Source organism: Anneissia japonica, unplaced genomic scaffold (genome assembly GCF_011630105.1).
Source record: "Anneissia japonica isolate Jap-2015-1 unplaced genomic scaffold, ASM1163010v1 scaffold3782_len1007564_cov172, whole genome shotgun sequence".
NCBI lineage: Eukaryota > Metazoa > Echinodermata > Crinoidea > Comatulida > Comatulidae > Anneissia > Anneissia japonica.
In genome coordinates, this window is record NW_022716546.1 from 707,885 (window position 1) to 722,118 (window position 14,234).

The 14,234-nt window shown below is 34.4% G+C and overlaps 1 protein-coding gene across 2 annotated transcripts in view; it reads right to left on the reverse strand.

Moving 5' to 3' along the window:
- Positions 1–14,234, reverse strand: part of LOC117109706 (exocyst complex component 7-like) — a 21,756-nt gene that overhangs the window by 6,465 nt on the left and 1,057 nt on the right. Inside the window, exons 3-19 of one of the 2 annotated variants that reach the window (XM_033252090.1) lie at positions 13,183–13,282; positions 12,945–13,029; positions 12,340–12,445; positions 11,821–11,980; positions 11,024–11,214; positions 10,532–10,584; positions 10,164–10,213; positions 9,527–9,642; positions 9,208–9,312; positions 8,838–8,957; positions 7,838–8,066; positions 7,646–7,708; positions 7,254–7,374; positions 6,296–6,391; positions 5,522–5,639; positions 4,796–4,929; positions 2,409–4,284 (exon numbers count right to left, since the gene is read on the reverse strand). In XM_033252090.1, the coding sequence (XP_033107981.1) occupies positions 4,182–4,284; positions 4,796–4,929; positions 5,522–5,639; positions 6,296–6,391; positions 7,254–7,374; positions 7,646–7,708; positions 7,838–8,066; positions 8,838–8,957; positions 9,208–9,312; positions 9,527–9,642; positions 10,164–10,213; positions 10,532–10,584; positions 11,024–11,214; positions 11,821–11,980; positions 12,340–12,445; positions 12,945–13,029; positions 13,183–13,282 (1,950 nt within the window). In that variant the 3' untranslated portion in view covers positions 2,409–4,181. Of the gene's footprint in view, positions 1–2,408; positions 4,285–4,795; positions 4,930–5,521; positions 5,640–6,295; positions 6,392–7,253; positions 7,375–7,645; positions 7,709–7,837; positions 8,067–8,837; positions 8,958–9,207; positions 9,313–9,526; positions 9,643–10,163; positions 10,214–10,531; positions 10,585–11,023; positions 11,215–11,820; positions 11,981–12,339; positions 12,446–12,944; positions 13,030–13,182; positions 13,283–14,234 lie in introns of those variants that run through there. The other variant, XM_033252091.1, reaches the window with a different exon arrangement.

A 14,234-nucleotide genomic window follows, 5' to 3' on the forward strand; every position in this document is an offset into this window, starting at 1 on the left:
TCCCCCACCCAACCCATTTGAAAAATTCTGGATCCGACCCTGATTACGTTCTACGTCCTACCGTCGTCGTGCAATCGAAAGCTTCCTACTATTTAGCAAACTACACGTTTTATCCATACATGCTTTTACGAGAGATACCAAATTATAATCTCTGCTACATATGGTTATTATATTTAGCAAGAGCGATGCAGTTTGACAACATTCTACTAACTCTTTTGAACGGTTATTCTATAGTCGAATAGTGTGGTAAGTCTCAGAAACTTACATTATTAAAATCCAGCGAGGTAACGACCAAACAACGAATTCATAAGCAAATCAACTCCAACATAACATCTGCACATCTGGTATTAAAACAAAAACTCATTACTGACGGATAGCATACATTAGCGACCCACGTGATATGTATATTCATATCATAATCAGCAGAACTCCTTTGAGAATAATTTCGATATTGTTTCGGCAAGCGGTAAAGTAGCATCCCATCGAGCAGTGGCGAGCCAATAATAAATACATATCCTTGATGATGACACTTCTAATGGATGTTGAATCATCCTACTAGTAAGTAATCCTATCGTAGCGATCTACTTTTTTACTCTGCATTATGCAGGTTCATATCATCATAATCTACCAGTTTAATTTCTGTAGTCGTGCTTAAGTATGGTACTTGATTGTTAACTGGACGTAGAAAAGGTGGAATTGACAACGGCTGATGATAATTACATCCCTACTTCGTCATCTTACTTCGATTCTACCAAAATTAAAATTAAATTGCAATAACCTCAATGCACGTCACGAACAATACGCAATGCCAAATACTAACATACAGAAAGGCCAAATACTAAAGAAACAGCAGCAACAACGAAAGCAACAGCAATAATAATAATAATAATAATAATAATAATAATAAACAAATTAAAAATGAAATGTTTGGCAAAAAAAATCAGTTGAAATTTTACACAGAAAAAAGCATCAAATAAGTCTAAACTTCCAACCTGAAACAGGTCAATAAAAAAGTTTTCGCTAATTTATACATACTTTACTACATAAAAATCGCTTAATTAATTACCGTATAATTTAAGGGTCTATGCAAAAAGAATACAGGAAAGGTATTTTTAATTGTCCGTTAATTGACAGGGACATTTTTTCTCAGCCAAATGTATAATTGTAAATTAATACCTTATTCAAAGAAATTAACTTTTTTCCATTTTCTAGTGCTGTACATCTTTAATAATACTGTAACAGTATCAATCACTTACCTCAGATGGAATAATAGCCAATGAAAAGCCAATGTGTAGTTCCGATCAGTTTACACTATGTGTGTTTTTCTGATACCATTTAATATTAATGACGTTGTCGTCGCAACGTTTCGTATCCCTTAATGGCGCATTTAAAATTCAAATACATTTTCAACATTTTGAAGTAAATGCCATACGAGAATTCTAAACACCATTCCCAAGTACAATACAGTATTAATGATACGTCTTGAGACAAAAAGTATTGTGTACGACACGTAGTCTAAATTTAGCAGACTGTAATTGTTCATTATTAATAACCTGCAATACATACATTATATATTCGTTTGAAGGCTCCAAAGGGATGTTGACTATTAGTGGGGTAATATTTTAAACACAACTCATCTCTTTAAACCCACGTCAATACTTAACGTGCGATCTACTAAATTAAAATCAAATCAATTAGTCTGGAACATTCACCTGAAGCAATGTACTGTGTATACAAACGCTTGTGATAACAAAATCTGCTTTCTTAGGCCTACTGTTTTATGTATTAATCCCTTTCAGACTATCAAATTTTATATGACAAAAACATGACATGCCCAAATATGGTCATGATGACATAACATCATGACCATATATAGACACCTCATGAATATACATGGGTATACAACAGTTTTTGTATCAAACAAAATTGGATAGTTTGATCAGGGCTTTAGACTAGAACAACATCATCGTATTATTCATCAAATATTGTGTATTTTAGAAGACTTTCTTCATAGGTTTAACAAACAATAATAAATTTACTGCAAATCTCTATCATTAGAATTGGTGCATTGTCAGAAATCTATAGTCTGTTCCCATTCAGCTTGTAAATAATTATATGTCAAACCATTTTATATATTATATAAAATGGCTATTTTGGTTTGATTTCTGGTTGTAAACAAATGAAAAACAAGAATAACAAACGAAAGTCAAGACCTGTTTCCAGCAGGGCCCTCCAAAAAGAAAACACCCTACAGTACTCATTTCCGAAGAGTGTAATGTATCTTTCTCTAACATGCACATAGGTCATATTAAATGTTGGTATCTCAGCAACAAGTAAACTCAATTTGTTTGAGTAAATAATGCTGAAGAGAAATTATATGTAAACAGAACAAAACAACACGACATTGATTTATGTTTATAATATTTGTTTATTCTGGAGGATCATACATACTGTTTACACTATCAATAAAATCTTTTATAAATATCTGTCCATACTTGTATCAAGTTATATGTTGCAAATACCTGTAGTCTACACATACATGGGCCTTATGGGAGCGTCAATCAATCTTATTAACTAACCAATCAGGACAGGGCCAAGAATACCCGCGTCCAGACGTGCTATTAGGGAGCTTTCGATTGAACGACGACGGTAGGACGTAGAATGTAATGACGTCACTAAAAATCATCTGCGCATGCGAAAACGTTAAGGTCACCTCGTCGAGTAGATTCCGGAATGCAATTTGGTCAAATCTACATATACAGAGAACGTAGGACGCCAGGTAGGACGGTCACGTATGAGTTATTCCCTTTTAGCGTCGAGTCGTCGCACAAATCGAAAGCTCCCTATTGGTTTGACGGACCTTAGCAACAGTATCCAAGGGGCGGGGCTTAGCAGAAAGATCCACAAGGTTATTTTATCTCAAATAGCAATGGTTACTAACAAGACAGGCCACTGGTGTATTCCTTCATCAGACAGTTTATTAATCTTTCCTTGTATCATCATATAAGCACATAACTGATGTTATAAACTAAGTAATGCAAACATCAAATGTGATACTAAGCAAATAAGTGTGCACTATCAGAGTTAACTAACATGACATATATATAACAGATAATTAGTGCACATATGTTCCTTGTGACATCACGATAAATTTCTTGCTATGGTTACACCATGGAGAAATATGAGAAAGAGTGGAAGAGAATATCATCACTGATTCCTCATCTTTTCAAATAAAAATATGTAAAATATATGCAACATAATGTTTAATATCATATTTTCTTATGCCAATTTATAATAAATTCTTTGTTCACTAAACAACCTGCTACAACTATAAGAAATCATCGCCTGACGTCTTCTTCAGATAAATGAACAGTACTGAGACATAATATTGAATACTTACGTAGTATTTTAATCAGTCACCCATGCAACAATCACAACTATTTATATGGTGACGTCAAAAAATTGAATCATACTAAATAAAGCTGTGTCTAGAATATCAAAGTTTTTTTTGACAAAAACATGTGACATGCCTAAATCATATATAGCCACATCATGACTATATATGGTCATATCATAACTATATATGGTCATATCATAACTATATATGGTCATATCATAACTATATATGGTCATATCATAACTATATATGGTCATGCAACAGTTTTTTGTCTAAAGAAAATTTGATAATCTAGAAAGAGCTTAAGAACCACGTAGCAATATTTAGTAATCTGATTTTTTTTTTGATGTGAACGAACGGTACTCTGACTTATATACAATTTTGAATAAAAAGCCATGCATTGATCGTTGTAGCTCATCACAACTATTTACTTGGTGACGGCGAAAAGAATTTGTTGATCATACTTCCCCCGTAAATCATCACTATAATCAGGCTCATCATCACAGGTCATCGAACTTGTTTACGGAACGTCAAGGATTTGTCGATCATGCGGCCCACCTAAGCAGTCACCATGGTCATCAGTCTTCCATGTAACAACTATCGTAGCTCATCAACACTGTTTACGCAGTGACATCAAAGAATTTGTTAATCATACTGCCCCCCCCCCCCTAATTCATCATTGTAATCAGACTCACTTGTTTACGTGGTGATGTCAAGATTTTTTCCAATCGCGTGCCCCACCTAAGCCACCATGATAATCAGCCGCCTATACAACAACCATCGTTTATGCAGTGACATCAAAGAATTTGTCAATCATACTGCCCACCTGGTCAGGATGGTATTTGATGTATTTTTCTGGGTTTTTGGTGAAGTTTGTTGTTGCGTATCTGTATAGAAAAAAATTATATTTTTTGTGTTGAATCTGTGTGGGGAAATAGGGCTTTTTGAATTTCAATCGAGAGGTCATAGGTTCGAGACCAATGATTAGCCACACTGCCCTTGGCAAGGCAATTTATTACAGTAGAAGCAGTTTGGCACAACAGGAACAGTTTGGTTTGCTAACGTTGAGGTCAGGGTTTCAATCTCTCACTGAGTATTTCACTTGTGTCCTTGGAAAAGGTACTTTATCTGCATTGCTTCTCTCCACCAAGGAGTGTAAGTGGGTAACTTGTTGGATAAAAATGCCAAATGTGCTGATTAGCTGCGGTAATAATATTGTGAAACGCATGGAGGCCTTAGCTTGATGCGCTACGCAAGTCCACCATTATTATTAATGTCTATGTTTGCTGTGGCTAATGGGAAAGAACTTTGTAATACCGCATGGTAGCGAATGGATAACATTATAGGAAAGAGCTTATAGGAAAGAGCGTTCAGCATTTGATGCACTCAGCTATTTACCTTTCCATGAATGTTCTGTAGGCGTTGATTACAGTTGCTTTATTTTCTTCTCTTAGCATTTTTCGCAACTGCTCGTCTGGAACAGCGTAGCACTTTTGGACTTTGAACAAATCTTCAAGTTCTGTATTAAAACCCTGAAATGATAAGTATAATATAGTACTTATGATTACATTTTTCAAGTAATTAAAGCATACTAATTGGCCAATTTATTGCTTCCTTGGTCATAACAATATACTTAGGCTACTTACAAAATATTTCAGTGGGATAATCGTCGGTTTATTAAACTATTTTCAAAACGTGCCAGCCATCTTTTCCAACGTACCGATAATGTACTGGACTCGCCATGAATATCAAATGGAGTTATCTGGGTAAACATCAACCCTTGTTGAACAGCCATCATACCAAATAATACTAACAGTACAATCAAACTATTGCAAACGTGGTTACAATATCCTCGTCGCCATTGTAATAGATGTGTTCACACAAAGAAGTATACTCAACAACTGACTATACTGTACTGAACTGTTCTCTTACATAACAGTCCTTTTAATAACAAACATTTGCACATGGAACAATTTACATATAAGAATTTACATATTAACTAATCACTACAATGACCATACCATTTTAAGATGCTCCAATGGGTTAATTCTAATGGTTCAGTAATCACTGCAATATGCTCCTTAAAGTACATTTATATCAACCTTCCAAATATAGGTACAATACCTTAAACTTATCCTTGATATGTTGTCTCTCGCGATCTTTCAGTCGGCCTCCGGCTTCACGCTCAAGTAAAAATGGCGGTCGACTAGCTTCATGAATTTGAGTAATTACACGGCTCCAACTAATGAAAATATAATATAAATAAACACAGTAAAATGAAGATATTATCATAATAAAACTTCATACAGTTATTATGAACTTATAAGATTAATTTAATAACTAAGGAGGAAGCAGCATAGCACAGTTGGCTAAACTGGTGGTAGCCACTTTGCGTGTGATGAACCGTAGACATCTCTACAAAACCTTGGTCCCTGTTTAATTCCCATCGCTGCTATCATTTAGTTTTAGCTGCAGGTCTGAAATTGAAGTTTCAAAAGTGCACCCTCTTTTGGTCCTTCCATGTGCTTTTTATACTTGCATTTCAGTTGAAATACAAGGGAAGCAGCGGGTGAAATTGAAACGGGCACAAAAAATTAACAATAGATATCTCCACGGTTCAGCGCACACACAGTGGCTATCACCAGTTTAGCCGAATGAGCTAAATGTTTAACCAAGTAATTAGCATAGAAATGTGGCAGTATAGAAAAGTCGATTCCAGTAAATGACCCATCATTTTAAAGCTTATAATGTGGAGAATACGAATATATTAAAAAGTCTATTTTCATATTTTAGTCACTGATGATAGTTTTGTCATGGCTTGCCCCATCTATTTTTTCTACTATGAATAAAGAAGGCGCTCTATATTATTATGCCTGTCATCATTTGACCTTGCCTTACCTTTTTGTGTATTCCACCTTTTGATCTTTAATGATTTGCTCATAATGACTTTCCACATCAGGATTGAAGCACATTACAAGTTGGATTAAACCTGATCTGAGAAACATAAAGACATACAAACTAAATTATAGCATTTCATCTTGACTTTCAGTGAATTTTTAAGACTAGAAATGTCTGATTTATAACATGTTTGGAAGTTTTTTAATGTTTTAATATATTTTTAATAATTACATATACAACATTCTGATTTATCATTGAATCTGTACATTTTATGTTATCACTTATTATATACTTCAAATATATTTATATAAATAATTATCAATCACAAAATGCTAATCATAGAAAAATTAATGTTATATCTCCGTAGTACATACTGAGTATTTGTAAATGTGTACTATATTTAAATTAAGAACACATTTTCACTGTTTTCTGAGGGCCAAATTGAATTTTTGATTTAACACCGAAGGCCACACCCAAACTTTGATGTTTCCAATGAGCTTCCAAAAACCTCAAATTTACACTACACCACATTATTCTTAGTTTTAATGCAACTTTCAGCATTGTGCAGTAAAAAACAAGGTGTTTTCTAGCCAGTTTTGCTTAGCAAGCCGCACACATAGGGTTTTTAATTCATTTTTTGTGGGTCGCAAAAAAAAAAAATCGCTGTTAGGCCGCACTTTGCCCACCTGTGATCTATTGCATGGTGTGAGAATCCCAAATAATCAAGTATGCTAAATAAAGCACCCTTCTGTAAATAAATACAGGTCTCCCTCTAAATAAAGACCACTCCAATTTAAGACCACCTCTAATTAAAGACCACTTTTCTGTGGTCCCAAGTTAACAAATGTCTTTATTTTTATTACTCTAATTAGAGACCAAAGCTACTAAAGACCATGAAAACTGTGGTCCCAAAAGAGGTCTTTAATTGGAGGGAGACCTGTATAATAAATAAACTTACCTTTGCAAAGACTTGAGAAGATAATGGTAGTTGTTGAGTAGGAAGATAGCACCAAGATATTGGTCATTGTAAGTCTTGGCTTTCTGATCTAAGTTGAGACCCAGAGCTCCAAGTACTTTTGCTGCAAACAATTCACAGTGTCATAATTAATTAAGTTTATTTTTATTGCATTGAGTTTTTTTCCCTACCTGACAAGTGATTTGCATTGGAATTGAACCCAAAATCTCCAGATAACTAGCCTGGTGTCATAACCACTAGACCATTTTAGTGACTAGAGTTGAATCCGATCTCCAAGAAGCAGTAGATACTGCAAATGCTATTTCATGAATATAATTATATATTTCTGCATAGTTTTGAAAATCTTGTATAATATTTTATGCATTTACTCTCACCAATATATGCTGCAACCAATTTCTTCTTGGCTGTGTCATCACTCCCTCTTGATAATATTGCATCTGAAAATTGTATATGATTACACAATTATAAATAAAGTAAAAGTTGTGGCATTTCAATAGTAATTTTTAGTGCTTTAAAATGATCAATAGAAACATTTGGAATGTGTTGAAAAAAGATGAAAACTCTACCTTTTTGTGTTGACAGCATAGACGATGTTGTGTCAATGAATTCCTGAAGATTTTCCATGAAGATGACTGCATTACTGGTGAGCTCATGAACCGTGCCATCTCTAGGCATGTTTGACTTATCTGGATCATTCTTCACTATTTCAAAGAACTCATCCAGGGCCTTGGATCCTGTCTGCTGAAGGCTACGTGTCAAATCAGGAAGCTTGAGTCTTGTAGAAGGTGCTGTGCCCTAAACATGATTAAATATAAATGCAATTTACTGTAAAAAAAAAAATTGGCAACTGCTGAAGGCTACGAGTCAAATCAGAAAGTTTGAGTCTCGTAGAAGGTGCTGTGCCCTGAATGTGAATAAAGGGTACAAGTAGGTTCAATAGGGGGTCCCAAGCTGGAAGAAGTCATGATCCAGGAGATCTGTTTAAACAATCTTTCTTACCACATCTCATTTTCTTTGCTGCCTATGGTAATACCAATCGACACAGACTAATGTGAGTCAAATGATAATACAGTAATGCAGTAGTCAAACATGCAGATTTATTGAATTTGCTGGAGATGGGTTATTTTCCGGAAGATTCTTGTCCGGTAAATGAGTGTGGGATGCTGTCCTAATCCGGGAGACTCTCACTACCTGCATCAAACATGGGAACCCTGGTTCAAGAAGTGAACGTGTCTTCAAAATGAATAAATTTAATTGTTGCTGTAAATTGCCAATCAGAGTCAATATTCATCGTATTTAAATTGATTCATATTGAATTTACCGGGTCACTAAAGTTCTGGAGCTGGAAAATATTCATTCAAGAGGAAATTGTGGATATAATAATAATAATAATAATAATAACAATAATAATAATAATAATAATAATAATAATAATAATAATAATAATGTTTTGGATATGAGCATATTGTCAATTTGCTTTTTCAATGATATTGCCCAAATTGACCTTACATAAATGTTTTAGGCTTGTGACCTAACATTATGTCTTTACTCATTCTAATAACCTACCATTAACTGTTCATCAAATTCTGCTTTGCAAGCATTGAGATGTTTTAAGACCGGAAATATTGATAATAATGCTGAGAAATCATGCTTCCCAATAGCCCGCTTAGCATTGGTGTTTATATTCTGTTAAAAAAACCAATAAAGTTTGAATTAGGTACGTAGAATTCTTTTTCATGATAAAAACTAAATAAAATTAGGTATGTCATTATGTCTCTTTGCCTAAAATTCAAGTAAAGCACTTTTAACATTAAGCATCAAATGAATTTGAGTTAAGTACTCTTCAATTCTAATAGAATTTAATTGAACTAAATCATTAAATTTGATTTCAAAATAATTTTGAATAAATGTGTTAGCATATTTCAAAAGGTCTTACCTCTCCATCCTGAGCCACCATTTCCATTGACCTGTCAATAATTTTGTCAAATGTTTTGCGATGATGTTCATACGGTATTATGGAGTTCATCAGCAATGCCTCGCTCTGGAAAGAATTGTAGTCATCTGTTAATTGCATTTTACAATGTAAAGTAGGCATTTGCATACAAATCTATAATCATTTTTTTTTTTCATTTCGATGTGTGTTTGCATCAGAAAAATATCGTAGTAGTGATGTTTTTGCCCTACCTGACGTGTTATTGTACTGAATATTCACTCCCTATATTATTTTTTTTCTCATCATTTATTGTAAAGTTTACCTGAATAAGTTTTAGTAAAGCAAGAATACTGAGAATAAATTGTTCCGTCTCAATATCCATGCTGCCTTCTTCTCTCATATCAGTAGCTGTACTAGTCAACGCATTTTGTCGCTTTGCTGGATGTGAAAAAAAGAAATACCACATTTATTCGAATAAAAGCCCCGCTTTAAATAAACAAAGACCCCCCACCCTCGAATATAAACACCCCCTCTAGAGCCTCATTTGGAATAAATGCCTCGAGGTGTTTACTTTTTGCTCAAGTAAACACCCCCCTAAATGACTGTAAACAATGTAAGCAACATAATTCATTTACAACACATTCTATTAATGTTCTACTCCAGGAGAATTAAATTTTTTTTCTAACCTGTTTGGGATCAATAAGTCTTTATGATCACACAATAAAACATTTTAAAGGCAATTATGTGTTGTATTCCACATTTACGGTAAAATTAAGGGGCGTATATTTGAGTATTATAGGTATCCATTTTACACCTAAAAAATATAAACGCCTCCCTTGATAAATAAACACGCCCTCGAAAAACCCTTTTCAACAATGAACGTCAACACAATAATTCATTACTGCTGTTCTACTACCAGCAAGCTGTCACTGTATTTAATATACAGAAAATAAACATACCTGACTCAAAACTTGCGATAAGTAAATAGGCTGGGCTTTTTTTCATCACCCTGTTTAAAAGATAAAATAAAATTTACATAAAACTTGAGAATTTCCTAAAGCTTCCTATGAAGCTACTGTATAAAAAGCCTTGTCCAGCTGATCAAATTTTATTGCGATAGCTAAATATGGTCATAATGACATCACATCATGACCATATATAGGCATATCATGACTATATATGGGCATATATCAGTTTTTTGTCAAATAAAATTTGATAGTATTCACAGAGCTACAGGAATACATTAACAAATCAGGCTGCAATTTATACATACAAAATGTTATAATTAGATATAATACATAAAATATGGAATTTTAGTTGATCTTACGGTTTGACAAGTGACGAACGCTTTGTTGGATCTTTTGCTTTTCCTTTTGAACTCTGGATAAAAAAAACAAAACAAAAAACAACTAGTCATTAAAAGGCATGTAAGACAGTGGTGAACAAAATAAAGAAATACAAATTTAATCTGAAAGTATTTCATGAACACAAGTACATCTTAATTCCAATGGGGAAATTTAAGGGCTTTCTGATCTTTCCACAATTGTAAGTTTCATGGCCACCTAATATGACTGTGATATAAAATCATCATACCCATGTTTGGGCAAATCACATTCTATTTAAGATAACTTTTTTTTACTAAGTTCTTACAATTCTACTAATAAAATTTTTAATACCATTAATAACATACTGATATATATATTGCATGATTCCGTGTGATTTCAAATGATTTCTAATTTCATGTGCAATGGTGCAATGAATATTGATTGTGTAATTTTTTTGCGGAACATATATACTTAAAATGAAAATACGCTGTTACCATTGGTGATGCCATTGCATGACCCGATGAGCCTGATCCTCCAGATTTCTTCATGAGATGGTCTTTCATGCCTTCAATGGACCTCTTGAGAGCGCTAGCACGGATTGCATGATACACGTCAATATAATCAGATGATTCACCCGGACCTTGTAACCACTTGGCAATCATTGACAATTCTTGTACTGCCTTTTCTAGAAAGGAAATTATAAATCGCATTAGTGTGATCCTAATAGTAATTTTATAAAGGATCCTCGGATCAGTTCCTGTGACAGTAGGACTTTTTCTCAGGACTAAAAACCACTCCACTCCCTAAGCCTCATAAAGAGACTTCGCTAATAAATGCATCACATTATTTCATATAATTAAGAGGGCCGTGAATATCAGCCGACCTTCTACGAATACGCTGGAAGTGTCACCCTCTATAAATATGGTTTAAAAAAAAATTGTATCTGTGTCAGTATGAGCTTAGCAGACAAACTTATTTCTGAACTTGCTAGTGTCCCATCCTGTCAGATGGAGCTTGTACAGACTTTTGACAAGTCTATGGCAGGGGCTGGAACAGAACACTGAGGTAACCCCCTACTCTTTCTGAAAGATTCCCTGGTTCTTTGAAGTGCACACAATAGAGATTATAGTCCTTATCTGAGAAAACATGTTAGAAAAAAGTCCCCTTCAGTTTTCATGGTGAGGTGACCATCAATGACAGATAACAACTAAGAACATGAGTCTTACCAGGAAGGTGTTCAAAAGGAGGGGCGCCCTCAATGACAGATAACAACTAAGAACATGAGTCTTACCAGGAAGGTGTTCAAAAGGAGGGGCGCCCTCATCTTGAAAATCCTCATCACCTTCGATTAAGTCCAGGATCATGATTGCTGGGACCAGTTTACTGTGACGATTCAACATGCTGCGAAACTCATTCTGAAGGCTTTCTTTTCCCATATTAAACTGTGATGTCTGTTGATGGTAGAATGGAACATTCATGTCAGTAAGATTATTAACTGTACAGATAAATGACCACCAGTGCAAAGTTAATCAATCAATCTAAACTGATTGAGGTTTTAGTGAGACTGGTGAGCATTATTTATTATAGAGAGCAATCTCAAAAAAGAAAAATAAAAAACAAAAAAAACCCCACTCAAATAACCTCTTAAATGTGATGAACTTAAAGATTCCCTTTACAAATAAACTTAAAAATTGAAGACGTCATAAGACTGAGCAAGTGCTAAAAATTTCGTATTTGTAGTGTATTCCGAATTTTGTATGACTTAGGTAATTTGTTTTTCAAGGAATAACATATGATTTAGATGACTTACAGCTTTAGAAAGTTCAGGACTTCCGGGATTATTTTGCCTAAAGTATTCCCTTGCTTCCTGGATTTCTCCCATCTTTGCCAGATACTCTTCAATCCTTCCGCTTGCCCTGCAAGCCGTAGATCCAAATCAGTGAATAATATATGCATTGCATTATATAAATCATGAAATGTTCAGCAGGTCTGTTTACTATGAGCACTATTATATACCATGCCGTTTCTTCCATTTAGCATTCTTACGAACTAAACAAATTTACAGTTCTGCTAAGCTAGCCTAAACCATGTTCAAGTTTATATAATCTATGCATTTTAAAACAAATATCTTGGCTAATAATTGAATTATTTTATCTCTTCCCTTCCCCCATTTATTTTTTCTTGATTTTTACTACAAGCTGCAGGAAAGCCAGCTGATCGTCTGCATAATTGCTGTATATAGTACTTGCATTTTGGCAATAAAAGGCAGCAATCTTTAACCCTACTAGTTTCTAGAAATTAATCTAAATATAACACTATACAGTACAGTAAATACATAGTTTTAACATGTTCATAAAATGTGTTAGTGTGAACAAAGATTAACATCTCATGAAACTGTATCCATTGGGTACTGACCCCTCTTTGATAAACTGCTCTGCATCACGGACAACATTGTGATAGGTCAGTACTTCATCAAAGGCCTTTAGAGACTTCTCCACATCTGACAGTGTTGTTAAGGAGCATATCGAGTTGTGATTGCATTGTGATTTTAATATTAAAAAAAAAAATCGATGATGAATGATAATGAGGCTATAATGATGATATCATCATCGTGATTTGGTTACACCTGTACCTGTTTATTTTTAAAGGATACTTGCTTGTAAATGTTGAAGTGCAACGGTTTCATTATGGACAGGAAGAATGGTTTCTTCCAGTTTCTTGAGTCGACTCTCAAATGAAGACAAGATACTAACCTGTAAACAATTAGTAATAATGAAAAGATACAAATCAAATTAATCCATATTAAGATAGGTATTGTATGACAAATATTAAGGGAGTAGGGAAGTTAATGGATTTAAATTTATAAAGCGCAAAATAGAAGTCTCTATGCAAATTGGAAAAAAAAAAAGTGTAAAGATGTTTGGAAATGTGAAAGAATAACAAATAAAATTAAGATGAAAGTTCCAAGCCAAGCCGGCACTCAAACTGCAGTATGGGGATACTCCCTCGTCGCTAACCAGGGATTGATCTAAGCATGGACCTAGGTCCATGATCTAAGTGAGGAGGTAGTAGCTGATGAATTGAGGTGATATCTTACAAATACTATATAATGTGGATTTTTCTTTAAAAAAAAATAGGTCAACATTATTTTTACTGTTTTATGCATTTTCCAACTTTTTCTTTTTATATATTGCTGCAAAGCAGCCAATTAATATTCTTGACAGCAATTTGACCTCTGAAAGGTCATTGTTTGTCAAAAAACAAGGGCCTAAGACGACTGAAATGCGGAGTTTCCTTCTTTCGTTCTGCCTGGTAAATTCAATTACTTTAGGCGAAGTTTGTAGACTACCTACACGTACCAACGTCCGCATGTCGCGCTAGCCTTATCCTACATCCTAGACTAGCTAGGATGGTATAGTCCTAGCCTTGAAGGGACGAAGGTCCCAATGAAAAACAACGTCGCTCCTTGATAGCTAACATTGTCTATTTAACTTCACAATAATTCATTATTAGATCTATAGTTGTTTTTTGAATTGTACTCCACAAATCTCAGCCGATACCTCGCACAACTCGAGTAACATCTCGTATCTATTGACGTGACGTCATGGCTCGCTGGCTCACACTTTTTTGTGATCAAATAACATGCTGGCTCGCACTTTGGCAACACTCTTTGGCAACACTCTTTGGCAGTCAACTCGCCCCCTA